This window comes from Egretta garzetta, unplaced genomic scaffold, assembly GCF_000687185.1.
Source record: "Egretta garzetta isolate BGI_Z169 unplaced genomic scaffold, ASM68718v1 scaffold235, whole genome shotgun sequence".
Lineage (NCBI taxonomy): Eukaryota > Metazoa > Chordata > Aves > Pelecaniformes > Ardeidae > Egretta > Egretta garzetta.
In genome coordinates, this window is record NW_009259792.1 from 848,635 (window position 1) to 866,104 (window position 17,470).

The window sequence follows — 17,470 nt, forward strand, 5'->3', positions numbered from 1 at the left end:
ACCGTACAGCATGTAAAGTATTTACTTTCATAGCTTTTATCCCCTTTCATGCTCCTGACCCCAACTGTCTTATCAAACATCACATAGGCAGAAAAAGGAACTTGAAATACTCTGATTTCAGAGACCCCAATTCCAGAGTACTGTTACTTGAAGATTTTATCATCATCAACAGCATGATGATCATCATCCACGAGGGAAACACTAACTATTACAAATAATACTACAGGAAAGTCTATGTGAATGGAAGGTGTAAGATTCACTCCAATCGTAGTCTATAAAGAAATGGGGATCTGGCCACCACGGAGCTTGCTGCTGCATAGCAACTATAGTTTCTTCTAGCACTGCAAGAGGATCCCAAAGGCGAAGTGTTCCTGCTCCTCCCATGTGACTCCATCCATGTTATCATGAAGCTTGAGTAAGGATTTTCAAACACATGTGTGAGAAGAAGGACTTACTGCAGTTGTACATGCGATTCAACCTCAGTAAGTCGATTCTGCTGAAATCCAACCTCTGCCCAATGATCTCATTAAATTCAGGAATTTTTGTTGTAATGGAAGGAACACTGCTATTAATGTTAAAAGAATATGGTCCATAGTGCAGGACTGACTCATAATCATATGGGGTATTGAGGTCATCAAGGAAACTGTCATTGTGTCTGTCAAAGGCATATGCAAAACCTAGACAAAAAAATACACGTCATTAGGCAAGATCAGAAACAAAACTTAGCACTTAACATCTTTTCAAAATGTTTTACCCATGACTAAATAATGGTCCAGTTGTCAACACGTAGGCACCCATTCTCAACCAGAGATGTTTTGGCATTGTAAAAACAGGGACATGCATCTACAGACAATACTCAATCATTTCAGACCTGAATTGTACCTTCAATTATTTGGTCCCACCATATCTGAACATAATCATCGCGATCCGTCCTGGATTGCTCATGGTAAAATCCCAGGGCATGCAGGAGCTCATGTTCCACTATGGCTTTATAGTCACACCTCTCTCCTATAGACACCGTCTGGCCACTCTGAAGGTCCCCCACATGAGACCAACACCTGTAAAGCAAAGACCCAGTTATTGCACCCATTTTGCATAGTGCCTTCTATGATTTGTATCTACGTATTAAATCAACCACAAGCAAAGTAAAAAAAAAATATTTTTTTTAGAATATACCACCTGAGTTTTGCAGTCTTGCCAAGACTGTAGATTTACAATGCCAGGATACAGACTAATGTGTAACTTCATGGGCAATAGGACTTGATGACCTCAAGTTGTGCCGGGGCAGGTTTAGGCTGCATATTAGGAAAAAATTTTTCACCGAAAGGGTTGTCGAGCATTGGAATGGGCTGCCCAGGGAAGTGGTTGAGTCCCCATCCCTGGAGGGATTTAAAAGCCAGGCAGATGAGGTGCTTAGGGACATGGTTTAGTGGTGGGATGGCAGGGTTAGGTTAACGGTTGGACTTGATGATCTTAAAGGGCTTTTCCAACCCAAACATTTCTGTGATTCTATGATTCAGCATCCTTCCACAGCCTGAGTCCTTGTCCCAGATGTAATAGGCCTTCTTGTTTCATTTTGCCCTCCCTGGAGGGCAGTGCATGCATGTTCTTCAACTGGCTGCAGTTCTTTTAAGAGAGGTGGTGATGGCAAATGTTACTGCTCTGCAACTCTAGGTAGCCCCAGCTCAACCAGTATAGGAAGGGGAGTAGCAGAAGATGGGCAGCACAGGAAAGGACAGCAGGTGCCTTATAATCTCATGCACTGCATTGGCCTTTGTTTATGTGTGTGCTTAACAAAGTACCTAAATAAGTGGCCCAATTTTTAAAGGTACTGAGCAGCTTCCAGTGAGTTCAGGTTGCATTGGCTTCCCTGGTTTGATTCCTAAACACTGATTTAAATCCTAACTTTTCATATCCATTCAGAAATAATTCATCACTGTGTGTTTAAAAAAAAAAAAAAAAGCTGCCCAAAAATGCTGTGCACCAGTCTCCCCACACCCAAGATCTACACTCAATTCCTAGGCATGGACACCAGCTGGTCTCACCCGCTTCCTGATGGTCCCTCCCAGCAAGTGGGGAGGTCCCCTGACCTGACTTTAGACAGCCACAGAGTTGGCGTCTTCCATGGAGTTACCTTCCCTGGCACCTTTACAGTCCCCGGACAGTAACAGGCGTTTGGGATGTGAGTCACCAGACCTATTTTAGACTTCTCTTTTAGGTGAGATCGTCTGTGTCCTGAAAGAGTCACCACTTCCCCACTGACCGCAAAGGCAACCCGCGGTGACCTGCACAGCAGCAGAGGTTGTTGGCTTCAACATTTGGTCAGGTAAAGCCAACCCTGCGTCTGAAAGCAAGGAGGAAGCTGCATGCGAATGCCAACCCACTAGCGGCGTACCCTGCCCCTACCCGACACCAGGAGGACTTCATTTGCTTGTTTTCCCTGAAAGAGTGCCAAGAAAGTGGTTCATTTCAGTAGCTAGGATGCAAATGGAAGTAAAAGAATGGGTTTTTTATATTAAGAGAACATCAAATGCAGATAATGCCTTTGGTTAGTCCGTTTGCATTGGTTTTATCGCCAGCGTAATACAAATAAGCTCTGGGACAGAAATGTGGCTCAGGTATTTATGTCCTTTGTACAAGCAAGAATGAAAATTGATGTCCTCCTGAGTCAGAAAAAACTACCATATCAAACAAGGTAGCACAAACCAGACTTAATACAAAATTACCCATCCAGTTTCTCGAATTTCAGGTAAGTCTGTTCCCCTTCGTAGGGCTTGAAATCAACACACGACTTGAGCCTGAACATGTCAAAAGCCTGCAGGATAACACCTTTAGCATTCAGATCTGAAACACACAGCAGAGGAGAACAATAGCAGCTGTTCTGCTTTTATAATATTATAAATACCCATAATTCAAAATAGAAAGCATGAGCAAGTGTGCATTAAAAATATGAACAATTATAAAAAGCATCTGCTAGCATCGCAGAGCAGGAGGCTGTTAGCAGAATTCCCTGTCGGGGTTAATGTTGGCAGAGGCCAGAGAGAGAGATAATATCTTTTATTAGATAAACTGGTTGTGCCGAAACAAACAAGCAGGCTTTTCACATCCAGGGCATTGCTCAGGCTTTGCTGGGTAATTTTACTGCATGTTATTATACACTTCCAAGTGTTGTAAACTTTGAGCTCGGGGCTAGTAAACACAGGAGAGATCCATCGGATTTTAACATTGATTTACTATTAGTCTTTGCTCCTGAATTGTTCAAAATTTAAAACAGTGCCTAAAATCAGATTAGAACAAGAAGGGAGGATGCTCTGAACTTTTTTACTTATAAAATATCTGCATTTCAATTTCTGCCTGTACTGAGCTGGGGCTGTTAAGAAGAGATAAGGCACGAAGGGTGCAGTAGATCAACATGCCTAGGTTTGAGATTAGGATTTCCTGCCTTCTTTATCTGGAAATCTTAGCCAGATAACTCTGGTATTAGTTAAATCGGCTGCTCATCAGCATCTGGCTGCTCACGGGGGCTGCTACATCAAAAACAACGTGTGCTGGGGCAAGGTTGCGTTGCTCTGCCTGGCTGGTGGTAATAAGGGCATTAATGCAGCAAAACTCAATTGCAAATGAAACAAAAGCAGCTTGGAGAGCTGGACAAAGTATATATCTAATGCAAGTAATACAGTATAATAAATGCAATATAATACATATATATACAATATAATACAATATAATATAATACAATATAATAAAAGGTCTTATTACCCAGGCTGTCAGCTAGGATATAGGGGTATACAGTATAATAAATGCAATATAATACATATATGTACAATATAATACAATATAATAAAAGGTCTTATTACCCAGGCTGTCAGCTAGGATATAGGGAATGGGAAATTTCCATCTGTAGGAGTTGTTCCTCAGAGCGTTTCTCTCCAGCTGTTAAAGAGATCAACATGCTTGTGTTAACATTTCAAGCCCAATCTACGCTCTTGCTGATGTTGGTTTAGATCAGCAGCACATACCGGTAAGACAATATCACCTTCAAACAGCTTCCTTCCCGTTTCTGAAATGAGATAAACAACCATTTAGGCCAGAGTAACATAACAGGAACTATAATATGTGGGTTTTTTCAAAGACCACACAACCTATGAGGATGCTCCAGCAATGAACCCACCCCGCTTTTAAACAGCAACTGCCCAGAAACCAGCAAACACATAACCATTGCCACACCATAACATGCCAGTCCTCTGTCTGCAGCAAAGGAGGATTTGGGGTTGAATTAAGGTTTCCATAACAATTTTGAGATTTTGTTATTTTTCTCAGGCTCGTATCCGGAAACAACCTTGGGCTTCTGAACGCTGTGGCTGATATATAGAATCGTAGAACCGAATCATAGAATCGTTTAGGTTGGAAAAGACCTTTAAGATCATCAAGTCCAACAGTTACCCTAACCCTGCAATCCCATGTATAGGGATCCATATTTATTTATTTTCCACATATAGGTGGAATGGATCTGTCTACAAGTTAGGCATGTCATAGCCTAACTAGTTAGCTAACATAGGCTAATCATCTGGGGTTTCCCAAATGATCAAAGGCGAAAGACAAGGATTCTGAAGAGGGAAGAGCTTCAGTCTGCTTTTTCAAACACCTGAGCCTGAAGCAAAGCTCAGACTGAAGGAATTAAATCTCTGTGCTATGTGTCTCAGATCCCATTACAGCTGTGTGTCCATCCAGTTGCCTAACCATAGGTGTCTGGTGCCATTTGAGATGCACAGGGGCATTCAAAATATCCACGTGGGCTGGTAAATACAAAGTTTGGAAGACTCCTTCCCCTTCCAGAGCGGTGCTGGAGGAGATGTATTTGAACTGGCAACAGACACCTGTGTTTTAAGCAGCTGACCACACCTTCCATGCTTTAAAAACACAGCATTTGAGACTCTTATTATATACCCTTATTTTTTTAAGGTGCCAAATTCCCCGTGCAGAGCTGAGTCCGAACCCCAGCCACTGTATGGTCCTGCTAGCATAACATTTTCATTTAGTGCCATCATATAGGCACGATCCCAGCACAGACAGTTCAGGCCTTTTGCTATAGAAATAACTTATATTCTCCTCACATACGTATGTATGAAGAGAAGAAAAAAAACCCACAAAATCTAGTGCTGTGTTTTCTGTTCTGTCAGCAAACCCAGAGGAAACCTCCACCAGAGCATAAAGCAGATAGCAGGCAATGCCAGGAAACGAAAACTCTGTCAAGGCAACTCTCTGAAACCCTGGGACAGGGATGGACGTACTTAAGCTTCATATCTTGTTTATTAGTCATGTGAAACCAAAAAACTCACTTAAGGTAAATGCCCGTCAGTGAAGCACAAGCTGAATTAAAGCCACTGCCAAGGTTTCTCCGGGCGTCGTGTTGCAGAAAAATGCAGTGGGGAGGGGTGCAGGTTCAGCCCAGGGGTTGCTGAACCTTCCCCGGGAGCAGCTGAGTGAGGTTCCAAATTTAAGATTAGATCCTGGGCTTCCTACAAAATTATCTTTGTGGAAATTTCCTGGCCTTTCCATCTTCCCTTTCCAACACCAACCTTTTATGGACCTTTCTGTCCTCTGCCGCCTGCCCTGCTCCTGCCCTTCCATCTTCTCTAACTGCTACCAGACTTCAAAGCGGAGGTCTTCTCCCTTCTCTCCAGAAGTATCTGGGGTTCATCCCACACATTTTTAACTGCCCTGTAGTACTCACCATATCCATGATACATTTCGGATTTTTCTCACACAGGAGGAAGCTTTCAGCCCTCTCTGGTGCCATCACATCTGCCAGGCTTGTGGTCTCCAAGGGCTAGCTCAGATCTCTGTGATAATTCAACACCCTGCTTACTTACTGTCCTGACTTACCTGCATTTATTTCTGGAATGTCCTTTCTAAGCTGCCCTCCATCAACATCATCAACTATCAAAAGAATGAATACACCTAAGTTAGTGACTAAATGCCATGAGTTGGTGTAATTCCCCCCTTGGTGACTGATAGTCTTTCACTAACATAAAACCAATGCATCCTTACCTCTGTCTTCAACAGAGTTTTGGATCTGAAACATAGAAAATACAGTTTCAAAATGACAGTCAAATGAAATCAAATCTCACCCGGATCCCAAGCCAGAAAATGGAGGAGCAGATGGGAATACCGTAAAGGCACAGGAGCAGGTAACCAGTGCTGTGAAACAACATATCCACCAGGAATCCATTTCAGAACATCCCCTGGTGCTACCTGCCAGCGTAGATATAGCGTCCTGCAGGTGAACAGCCTTCAGGTGTGCTGATAAGCATAAGCCATTAAAAAAGTTGAACTTTAAAAGGAACAGCACATTTTAATCTTATTAGATATAGCCATAAGCCAACCTGATAAGCAGTCTGCCTCCCCATTTTGTAACTATTCTTAGCATATTGACCCTTGTAGCAATTGGGAGCTATTGAACTATTTAATATTTCTATGACTTCTTCAGAGATAATCTCACTCTTTTTTTCTGCTTGCCTGGCCTCATCCTGACATGAGACCAACAAAGCTGCTGAGTATGGAAATAACACCCTCTTCAAAGGCTAATGGTCTGCAACCTGAATAAATCAGTTTAAGAGAGGGTTTGCTTCGTGGCTTTTTTGTATTCCTGGAAACATCTTGGTAGATGCAAACAATTTTTTTTGTTTTCATCTGATCCTATGGGTAAAGCATCATCTTTAATTTAAAAATAGCATTATTTTTGTAATCAACAGAATGCCAGCCATCAACTGCCAGCAAAATGGGTTGGTTTGGGTTTCCTTAGGACATCCTGAGGACTTTGTCTCTCAAGAGTGGCAGTACAGCAAGTAGTCCTGGCTTGGTCTGGCTCACGTGCCTAGCTGGCTGTGGAGGGGAGAAGAGGAAATATTCATCAGGGAGCTCCCTGGCCATGCTTTGCAGCCTGCCAGCCTGTGAGACCCCAGGTGTCAGTGCTGCAGGAATTAGGAGGGGTTTATGGGGCAGAAAGGGGACAATTGCACCAGACTGGGGATGGTGGGGGGTGCGGGGGGCAGGACTGGCCACCTTGAGAGCCCAGGGTCTCTACAGGTTGCACACTCAGTACTGCTACCTACATGGGGCATCTGCCTGGCCAACCCCATCAGCCCAGTGGGATTGGAGAGGGGAGTGAGGTACCAGCGAGTGCAAAGAAAGAATTAATCCCTGTGCCTCATCAGTGCCTTTCCCCCAGAGGCATGATCACAAACCATCACATATACCCGGGGCCACAGGAAAGGAAACTGAATTCAGCAACAAGCATCCATCCGTTCCCAGCCAACCTGTCACAGGAGCAGCGGAATGAGGGTTACAAGGAGAGATATTGCCAAATCAGTCTCCTGAAACACAACTTGCAGGGGGAGAAGATCCACTAATGGCCAGCTGGCACGTGCCAGCCCTGACTCCCTGACTCAAGGGCATAGACCAAAAAAAAGGAATGGATTTGCCTCCTTGCCACCCAGTCCATAAAACTTCCATCCTCTTTAGACATTAAGGTGATGGCAAATGAGATACAGAAAAGTGGTTGATTCATTAAATGCTTCTTTTACTGATACCCACTGCAGGCCAGCGGCGTTGTGTCCAGCACCCATAAGGTTGCTCTTCACACACACAAGAGTCTGATTGCCATCACAGTTTGATGACTTCATTCCTGGCTTTTTGCAGATTTAAAGGACCTGGAGATCATCTGGCTTCACATTAATTCTTGCACTTTTAGCCTCAGAGAAGTGGGTTGTTTTCCTTATGCAATTATCTTTCAAGCTTCCAGACAATATCCATAGATATTATCCATCCATAAGTGCAGTGACTATCTCTAATGTCAAATCAATCAGGCATGACTGGCTTTAAATAATCCATAATATTTTTGAATGACTGCATCCAAACCTAGCTATGACACTGACATCTTCTAGGCAATATGAAAAATAAAGGGTGGTGAAGATCTCCCTAAAACTTTTACTAAAGGCCACTGGACTATCTGAATGGTTTTCATGGGAATGTGTGGTAGGTAGCATGTTTTGTTGTTGAGGTGAACTCCAGGCCTTCTGTAAAAACATTTCAATGTGTTAATGCAATAGCAAGGTCCCCAGCAAAACACTGCAAATAGGACCATGTGATAATAATCTTCAAAGAGTAGTGCTTCCATTTACATCCCGCAGAAAACAAGCGCATCATTCTGAAGAGAGAAAATGCTGATGGTTTATTTCTTGTAGCTATATAGCTATTTGTTGTGATTTAAATTTTTCGCAGCATCATCCAAGATCTAGTTGGTAGCTGTGGTCCCAATGTGCAAGGTCCAATGTACAAGGTCCTGTACAGACCCAAAGTCTATAGGCAGTCCATCCCCTACAGAGCTTAACACATCTTGCCTGTTAAAAACCCCACAGTTTTCAGGACTTAAAGTCATTTGGAAGCTTGAAGGTATTTCAGTGTGGCAGGAACCCAGCATGGTCCCATCCCTAAAACTCTTCACATTGCTAGCAGATGGGTTTTGAGCTCTGGCACAGGGACCCATGCTTATTTTTGCCCTTTTCCTTTATACGCTTCAGCTTAAACCTTTAAAAGAAAGTACTCCTTTTCCTTCAATGCCCTCCCCCTACTATGTGGCTCTTCACATATGATTGAGGCATTACCACTGGGAAAACTAACATGGATTTCAGTACCCATGGAGGATCAAAATGAACTCCAGTTGCCAGCATCTTGGTTGAATTTTGCAGCTCCTGGACTCTCAGATGAAAGAGGATGGAGACACCCCTGGCTGCGCTTTGCCAAGCACATCCCTCTGCGTGAGCACCGTAGGTGACAAAGGGACAGAAGAACCCAGATCGTGAATGCTGACAGTGATCAGACCTGCGGCAGTCACTAAATCACAACATTGTCCGCTGCCAAAAAACCTCTACATTGTTTGCGTTGCCCAACACAGCTCTGCTGACCTGAAATTCAAATATTGAAGGCTGACACTGATACCAGGTAAGGGAATACCCGGTAAATTTACATTCCTGCACCTGCCCTGCTCTGAATAGGAGCAGCACCAAAATCCCCCCCGCCAGCAGCTCTATAAAGCTCCCGTTTCCATACGTGACACTCAGGGGACAGCGGCTGCTAACCTCAGTGAAGCCTTGGTGCAACAACCCACTTCTCCAGCACAGCACCACTACCCATCTGGGAGGATGGATGCTTGTTACTCTCAAGATAAATTTAATGCCACTTCATACGACGTCGTGGTTATGGTCATCATCACACTCCAGGCATTTGCTGGCATATGGATAAACATGTTCATTGTTTCTGTGCTTTGTATTGCTTGGGTCGAGAAGAAAAGCTTTAACTCTAATGAGAAGATCTTGCTGTTTCTGGGATGCTCCAGGCTTTGGTATTTGTGCATCGCATGGGTATATTCCTTTCTTTCAATAATTTATCCCTGGCGCCTTTATGTCCAGCCCATACCCCAACTATTTGCAGCTTTTCAAAGCTTTTTAAACTCTTCTGACTTGTGGGTTTCTGCCTGTCTTTGTGGGTTTTATTGTATAAAAATTGCAAACTTCAGACACATCTTCTTCATCTACCTGAAAGTAAAAATTGACAGGATCGTGCCATGGATGTTGTTGGGTTCAGTGCTTTTATCCCTGGTCATCTGCATCCTTTTCTACACCACCACCGATAAAGTGCACTGTAACAACCTCAATTCCACCACCCTTGGAAATTTCTGGAAACTGAGTGTCAGAATGGAGGAACATTTTTTCTCTACTTTTTTTATCAGCGGCTTCGGATTTGCCACTGCATTCATGTCGGTAATCTTTTCTGCCCTTCTCCTCCTTTTTTCTCTCTGGAGACACAAGCGCAAGATGCAGAAAAACTCAGTTAAGAACCTCAGCATGGATGCCCATATCAGAGCCATGAAATCTATTGTGTCCTTTTTCTTAATTTACAGCATTAACTTTGCATGTTTGGTCTTGACACTGATTTATGGCATGAAGAAGGAAAATCCTGTGATGTTTCTCATTTTAGTACTTCAGTATGTTTTTCCGACTGTTCATTCCCTTATTCTGATTTTCATCAACCCCAAACTGGGAAAGACACTGCTAAAAACTCTGCCCTGTGTGAAGTGTAAAGTTTGCGTGAGGTAGGAACTGTAATAAAAGCTGGAACCCACTAAAAATGTTGATATTTTATTATAAAAAACAAGTAATTTAATCTCTAATGCAACTTTCCAGCCAGTGTAGATGATACAGATGTTTTATCTTCACCGTCTAAGAAAACTTCATTAAAATTCTTTGAACTAAATTATTATCAGTTAAATAAATTGTCAAAATCTGTTTTAATTTTTTGAGTTAAGTTATTGTCAATAACAAAGTAATTTAGACTGCATACATGGGCATGTCCTGTAGGACAACAGCGTGAAGGTCTCACTAATTTCTATGTACTGTCTATTAGAAATCAATACAGAGGAAGAGTTTCTGCTCAGAGTGGCCCCAGCATGCTATTTTGAAAAGTTGAAGTGAAGGCAAAAAAGCTTAGTTTGTAACCTTTTTATTTTAAGGGTTGCCTTTCCCATGGGCAAAAGAGCACTCCCTTCCCTCTTCCTCTCCATCCCCACAAACGTGAAAGAGGAAGAGGTTAACAGGAAAGTATAAGAAAGTGTTTTCACACCATTAGCTTTCACTCTTTTCTGGCTTTTCCTGAAGTAGTAAAGCAAAAAATTGCACTCATGTTGTTCTGCTAAAAAGAAAGGGTTTGAGTCATCTGATCAAAATTAGACACTCGGAGCACATTGCCTTTAGCTGTTCGCCTTTAGCCGCAATTCAGATCAGATGCCAAACCCCACTGAGTCCACTTCCGCAGTAGGAGACACCCTGCACCACCCACATTTCCTGAGGGAGGCAGATCTTAACCATCTCATCTGGACACATCTCCCCAGCTGAAAGGCCTTTAAAGGACAGGCACCACCACACCTCCCTTCTTTCCCTGCTGTTGCTCAATGTGGTTGATCCTTTAGCATGACAGTCCCAATCACTTTCACAAAAAGACCATGGAAAATCCTTCTTACTCCCTACATCCCATGTGACATCACCCCTCAAAAGCTCACATACAATGAGACTCAGTAGGCAAAACCAACATCTTGCAGATGATCTCACACAAAAGAATGCAGCCCCAGCAAACCACGCTGAAGATACTTTCTTCCATCTCCATGAAACCCCCATGAACATGATGCCCAACACAGCATCACCCCTGCCGTGCACCAGCCCCATCCAGCTGGCACTGGAGGAGACAGGTTATGAAACGCCACAACCACAGTGCACAGCCCAGATGCTGAAGTTGCTCTCTGGAGAGATGCAATGGTGCGCCCAGCTCTGGGGAAAATGTTCCTCAACTTCAGGACACTCCACCAGCTGGCCTCAGGGATAGAAACAGGCTGGTTTAGTTTATCAACATGGCAATAGGCACTCTGTCCCACATATGTCTCCACTTGGAGAGTGGCCAAGCCAACTGTGAATGGAGTTGATATTTCATATGACTTGGAAAGTGAAAATGACTAAAACCAAAGCTGGAGCTTGACTCATTTGCCCAAACACAGGTATCTTGAGTTATCTGAGAAGCCCTAGGGAATCTGGGACATCTGCAAGGGCTTGGGAGCTACAGCACAGGATCTTCGGGAGACCTACAGGGTCAGCCTAGGTCCTCAAGACCATCTTAAGTGGCATTAGACACCTTTGTGTAAATGGCTGAATTAGTCCGTGGAAGTTTAGAAGAGGGAGATGGATCACAGAGTTGTTGGTTATGATTGCAATGCCTGAGTGGAGGGCGTGAGGACACCTGTAATCAAGGCACTCCAGAAGCACCAGGTTTGGGTATTGGAGGAGGCAGACACGTAAGGGCAGGGGAAGCAGACACATAAAAGGTGTCAGAAGTCAATACGAATGGCTGCCCAGTGCTGGCATGGTGCGGAAAACTGCTTTGGGTCAAATTAAAAACATTTTTTATGATTGAGAAGTGGAACAGTTAAAAATGCTTTTGCCATGGAAAGCACTGATGAGCAGAGGGACAGCTCAGGACCAGTTCCACAGCATTCCTATGAGCATAGACATAAAAATTGCTGGGGGCACTGCTAAAAATAACACACAGCTAAATAGAAACACTTCTACCTGTTCCTTGTCAATGACAATATTCCCAATACATCACAAAATACATTCTTGTGTCCATCTGCTTCTCCTGTTCATCCATACTTCACCCTGCAGGTGCACCTGTGGTCTGCCAGTGTCTTTGCTTTTATTGCAGATTCTCAAGCACCAAATAGGCAGGGCATGCTACTGCTTCCCCCTTTTTCTTTGGTTTTTCTTTTGAACAGAGGATGTGTAGTTCTCCCGAGAACACGGTGGGTTTCTCTCAAGCTCTTCTTTCTTGAGTTCCCAGTCTTCATCTCTCTGGTCTAAGGGGATTCCTTTCATCAAGGCTGTCCTGCGATAGTTCCTGCTCTCCACCTCTGCTCTGGGAAAGAAAGCAAGAGTGCATCTTCAGATGCTGAGCACAGCACCGTCACACCACCCATTCATGAGTGTCCCATCTACAGGAACGGGGGATCATGTATTGGTATGGTCAAAACACCATTGCCAGCAATACATGAGAACACACTGAGGCTCCAAATCCAACAGCGTTCACCACCCCAAGCAACCAGGTATGCAGTGAGAGTTGGGCTGAAGTGGGAAACGTTAGGTAAAGATCTACGGTGAGACCAGACTCTTTCCATTGGAAGCATAATTTTAACCATGCAAAGCTCTCAAAGACCAATCTTGTGTATTTGTGACTTAAGCACACTTAATGCAGTTGTACATGATATACTAACTCGCTGCAACCACAACATTTCCATTTTCTTTTATTTTTTGTACTGCTTATTCATAAGACCTAGAGATTTTTAATGCCAAAATATCAGATCTGAAGACAACTGGAATTTGGCAGGATTTGTACATAGTTCTTCTTTATAGGTGGCCTTTTAACATCAGAAACTATCTAATCCTAATCCAATTCAGCCCTAAAATTTTGCTAAACTTTGCATTCAAATCCAGAACTAAACTTGACAATTCATCCCCGTTTCAGTTTTTAAAATAATAACTTGAATTAAGAAATGCCATACAAATAAGGCTGTGTTGTAGAGGTTGAAATTTTGCATGGGAAAACATTATGTAGAAGATACCATTTCCCTAGCCCAATATCTCCATATGCAAATCATTCACCACTCTCCTCTGGTTGCTGGGGTTTTAGCTGCATTTTTTCAAGTTATCTCCATGACTTCAAGTGTGTGAAACCTCTGCACGTTAGACAACAAACCATCATCCATCCAGACCCTGGGATTTCCAAGTCAACAGTGAGTTTGCTCTTGGGATCTGTGATTTACCAAAGTCCTCCATTTATGGTGACACTCATTTATTTTCTATTAAGCAAACACAGTCCCAGATCTTCAGTGAAGAACACTGTACAAGCTAACCTCAAAACAAACATAATACACTGTAGTTTTCTTTATAGCCTTGAAATAGCAATGGTTTTCAATACACTTCCCATTGTAAACAACCGAAGAAGATTAAAAACCACTTTCATCAAGACTGAAGTGAATACACTCCTTGGACTGGTATTTTTTTTTTAAAACATCTCAGTTATGGTTTTGTTATCACAGCTCTTAAATATATTTCCTATTAAGTGTTGTTAACAATCTTTCTAGATGCCTGGCACTAACACAGCCAATTATCTTGGAAAGAAGTGACACCAAACTAAAAAACAGGTAGATACTTTCTGCATTTTGTAGGCACTGAGGAAATTTAGGAGAACAACTACGTCTATCCTTCACGTCTGTTGTGGTTTAACCCCAGTCGGCAACCAAGCACCACCCAGCCGCTCGCTCACCCTCCCCTTGCCCCCGTGGAATGGGGGAGAGAATCAGAAAAAAAAGAAGTAAAACCCATGGATTGAGATAAAGACAGTTTAAGAAAACAGAAAAGGAAGAGAAAATAATAATGATAAAAGAATATACAAAACAAGTGATGTACAATGCAACTGCTCACCACCCGCCGACCAATGCCCAGCCCATCCCCGAGCTGCCCCCCAGCCAGCTCCCCCCAGTTTATCTACTGAGCATGATGTCACATGGTCTGGAATAGCCCTTGGGCCAGTTGGGGTCAGCTGTCCCGGCTGTGCCCCCTCCCAGCTTCTTGTGCCCCTGGCAGAGCAAGGGAAGCTGAAAAGTCCTTGACTGGTGTGGGCACTGCTCAGCAACAACTGAACCATCAGTGAGTTATCAACATCATTCTCATACTAAATCCAAACCACAGCACTATGCCAGCTGCTAGGAAGAAAATTAACTCTATCCCAGCTGAAACCAGGACAATGTCCAAATCATACAACATATAGAACCATGATGGTTTGGGTTGGAAGGGATCTTTGAAGATCCAACCATCAAGTTTCAAGTCACTGAAAGACAGTCCTCTTTCAAAAAATAGCAAAAGCAAAAAAATAAGACCTTACTTTCTTTCTCACACAAGCGGTAAGCAGGAGAAAATACTGAAAAAACAGGAGTCACTGTGGTGGGTTGGCCTTGGCCAGCTGCCCACCCAGCCACTCTCTCACTGTCCGTCCTCAGCAAGAGAGGGGGAGAAAGATGGACAAGCTCACAGGTAATGATAAGGGCAGGGAGATCTCTCACCCATTACCATCACAGGCAAAACAAACTTGTGAACACCAATTTAATTTGTTGCCAATTGAAAATAGGGTAGGATGGTGAGAAAAAGACAAAACTCCAACACCTTCCTCCCACCCCCGCTTCTTCCCAGGCTCAGCTTCACTCCTTCATTCCCAACCACTCTACCTCTTCCCCCCTGAGCGGCACAGGGGGATGGGGAATGGGGGTTGTGGTCAGCCCATAACACATTGTCTCTGCCACTCCTTCCTCCTCATGCTCTTCCCCTGCTCCATTGTGGGTCCTTCCCATGGGCTGCAGTCCTTCAGGATAAGCCAGCTCCAGCGTGGGCTTCCCACGGGGTCACAGCCTCCTTCAGGCACCCCCCTGCTCTTGTGTGGGGTCCTCCCCGGGCTGCAGGTGGGGATCTGCTCCCCCGTGGGGTCCCTGGGCTGCAGTGGCACAGCCTGCCCCACCATGGGCTGCCCCAGGGGCTGAGGGGAATCTCTGCTCCGGCGCCTGGAGCTCCTCCTCCTCCTCCTTTGACCCTGTGTTACAGGTGTGTTTCTCACACTTTTTCCCTTACTCCTCACTGCCAGGCAGTGGTTTTTTCCCTTTCTTCAATATGTTTCCCCGTGGCACCACCAGCATCACTGATGGGCTAAGCTGTCTGGCACAGAACAGCCCTGACCCCTCCTCACAGAAACCCCCCGCTGCGCTTGGGCGCACACTCTTGGCGAAGAGAAGACCCTTTTCGCCTACTGCGAGGGTCTGATTTTGTAGGTACTCAGCATTTATGGAGCTCTGCCAAAAACACCACCAAATATTGGGAAGAATCCCTTTTTTCTGTAACGCAGTGGCACTGTCACATAGGTGCAACACTGTCGTGGCTGAGAGCACGGAGCAAAGACAGTGGCTCCACGCAGAGGTGCACTGCATAGTGTGGGCTTTCTGTATATATATCTACACACACACATACATATGCACGTGGGGGGTGTATATTATATATATATGTGTATATATATACACCCTGGGCTTAGATAGTAGGAGCCTTTGGTGCAGTTTCAATGCTCAGCACTTTGCAGAGAGGCTGGCAGCAGGCAGGAGCCAGTCTCTGTGTCTCCTCAGTGCCATTCCTGGCAGCTCCCACAGCATCCAGGGTAAAACTCGTCTCATGCAAAAAAAAAAAAAAATCTGATGCAAATTATATGTTTGATCCTCAGAAGCAGCTGTGTTTTGAAGGCTGCTTCCTATTCTTTGCATGCCTGTGCAAACCTTGGTGAGTGGTATGGATACTCTGTAGCAGAATATTCCTAATATTTACATGTTAATGGTATTTACATCTCGATACCTGAGATATTTCCATGTTGATGCAAACAGTCCCCAGCACAGAGCAGGCAGGCAGGTGTGTGTTCATGCAGGCAGCAGAACCTGGGGTCAGACACATGGTGTGCAAGGATCATGGCGGTGTTAAAGGGGGCTGAATTGGGATTTAAGAAGGATTTGGATGCTCGTAGCCCTGCGTCGTGGTTTAACCCGGCTGGCAACTCAGCACCACGCAGCAGCTCGCTCACTCCCCCCTCCCTCAGTGGGATGGGGGAGAGAATCGGAAAGAAAAAAAAGGTTAGAGCCGAGGGCTGAGATAGAGACAGTTTAATGAGAGAAAATAATAATAATAGTAATAATGAGAATGGTAAGAGAATATACAGAATATATAAAACGAATGATGCACAATGCAATTGCTCACCACCCGCCGACTGATGCCCAGCCCGTCCTGAGTAGCGATCACTCCCCGAGCAGCGATCACTCCCCAAGCTGAGACCGACCGACTAACCCCCCCGGGCATGACATTCTATGGTATGGAATAGCTCTTTGGTCAGTTTGGGTCAGCTGTCCTGGCTGTGCTCCCTCCCAGCTTGTTATGCACCTGGCTGAGCAGGAGAAGCTCAAAAAGTCCTTGAGTAGTCTGAGCACTACTTGGCAACAACTAAAAACATCAGTGTGTTATCAACATTCTTCTAGTACTAAATCCAAAACTTCTTCACTGAAAGGGTTGTCAAGCTCTGGAATGGGCTGCCCAGGGAAGAGGTCGAGTCCCCATCCCTGGAGGTATTTAAAAGAAGGATAGATGAGGTGCTTAGGGACATGCTAGCACTATGCTAGCTACTATGAAGAAAATGAACTCTATCCCAGCCGAAACCAGGGCACCCTGTTTAGATATGCATGTCAGCCCTGCATTAGGCACAAGCTGTCATTTTAAAAATTGCCTTTTCTCTCTTTTTGCATGACAGGCAAATATCCAAAACTGACTGTGATGCTCTGTAACAAAATACCCCTCATATTTACATACCAATCCCACAGAGGCTGTGAGCAGAGGGCAGACCCATGCCGTGCTGTGCAGCGTTAGCAGGCAGGCACACATACTTCATTTGCTGCCTGCAGCACACATTGGTACTGCCTGGCTCCCGCCGGAGCCACGGAGCACTGGCTGACTATGGACATCACCTCTGGGGCCCTCTGCACACCTGAAGGAGAAGGCAATCGTGATTATAGAATCATAGAATCATAGAATCACTTTGATTGGAAAAGACCTTTGAGATCATCGAGTCCAACCCTTAACCTAACCCTGCCATTCCACCACTAAACCCTGTCCCTAAGCACCTCATCTATCCTTCCTTTAAATACCTCCAGGGATGGGGACTCGACCACCTCCCTGGGCAGCCCATTCCAGAGCCTGACAACCCTTTCATTGAAAAAATTTTTCCTAATGTTCAACCT

The 17,470-nt window shown here is 44.4% G+C and overlaps 3 protein-coding genes across 3 annotated transcripts in view; 1 reads left to right on the forward strand and 2 right to left on the reverse strand.

Annotated features, from left to right (window-relative positions):
• The window catches only part of LOC104127013 (meprin A subunit alpha-like), an 11,825-nt gene extending 4,892 nt beyond the window's left edge, over positions 1 to 6,933 (reverse strand). The window contains 8 exon segments of the mRNA XM_035895125.1: positions 456 to 677; positions 883 to 1,058; positions 2,727 to 2,844; positions 3,858 to 3,933; positions 4,020 to 4,060; positions 5,887 to 5,940; positions 6,052 to 6,076; positions 6,874 to 6,933. Coding sequence (XP_035751018.1) covers positions 456 to 677; positions 883 to 1,058; positions 2,727 to 2,844; positions 3,858 to 3,933; positions 4,020 to 4,060; positions 5,887 to 5,940; positions 6,052 to 6,076; positions 6,874 to 6,933 — 772 coding nt within the window.
• A 2,195-nt stretch (positions 6,934 to 9,128) lies between these two features.
• LOC104126994 (taste receptor type 2 member 9) lies at positions 9,129 to 10,157 on the forward strand. Its single transcript, XM_009639613.2, has one exon. It carries the CDS (start codon positions 9,204 to 9,206, stop codon positions 10,155 to 10,157), a length of 954 nt encoding a protein of 317 aa, XP_009637908.1. The 5' UTR covers positions 9,129 to 9,203.
• Positions 10,158 to 12,335: 2,178 nt separating this feature from the next.
• Positions 12,336 to 17,470, reverse strand: part of ANKRD66 (ankyrin repeat domain 66) — a 12,171-nt gene continuing 7,036 nt past the window's right edge. The window contains exon 3 of the mRNA XM_009639614.1: positions 12,336 to 12,516. Within this exon, the coding sequence (XP_009637909.1) occupies positions 12,336 to 12,516 (181 nt within the window). The remainder of the gene's footprint in view (positions 12,517 to 17,470) is intronic.

Coding starts and splice junctions, on each gene's coding strand:
- LOC104126994 (XM_009639613.2), top strand. CDS start 9,204: ATGGATGCTTGTTACTCTCAAGATAAATTTAATGCCACTTCATACGAC.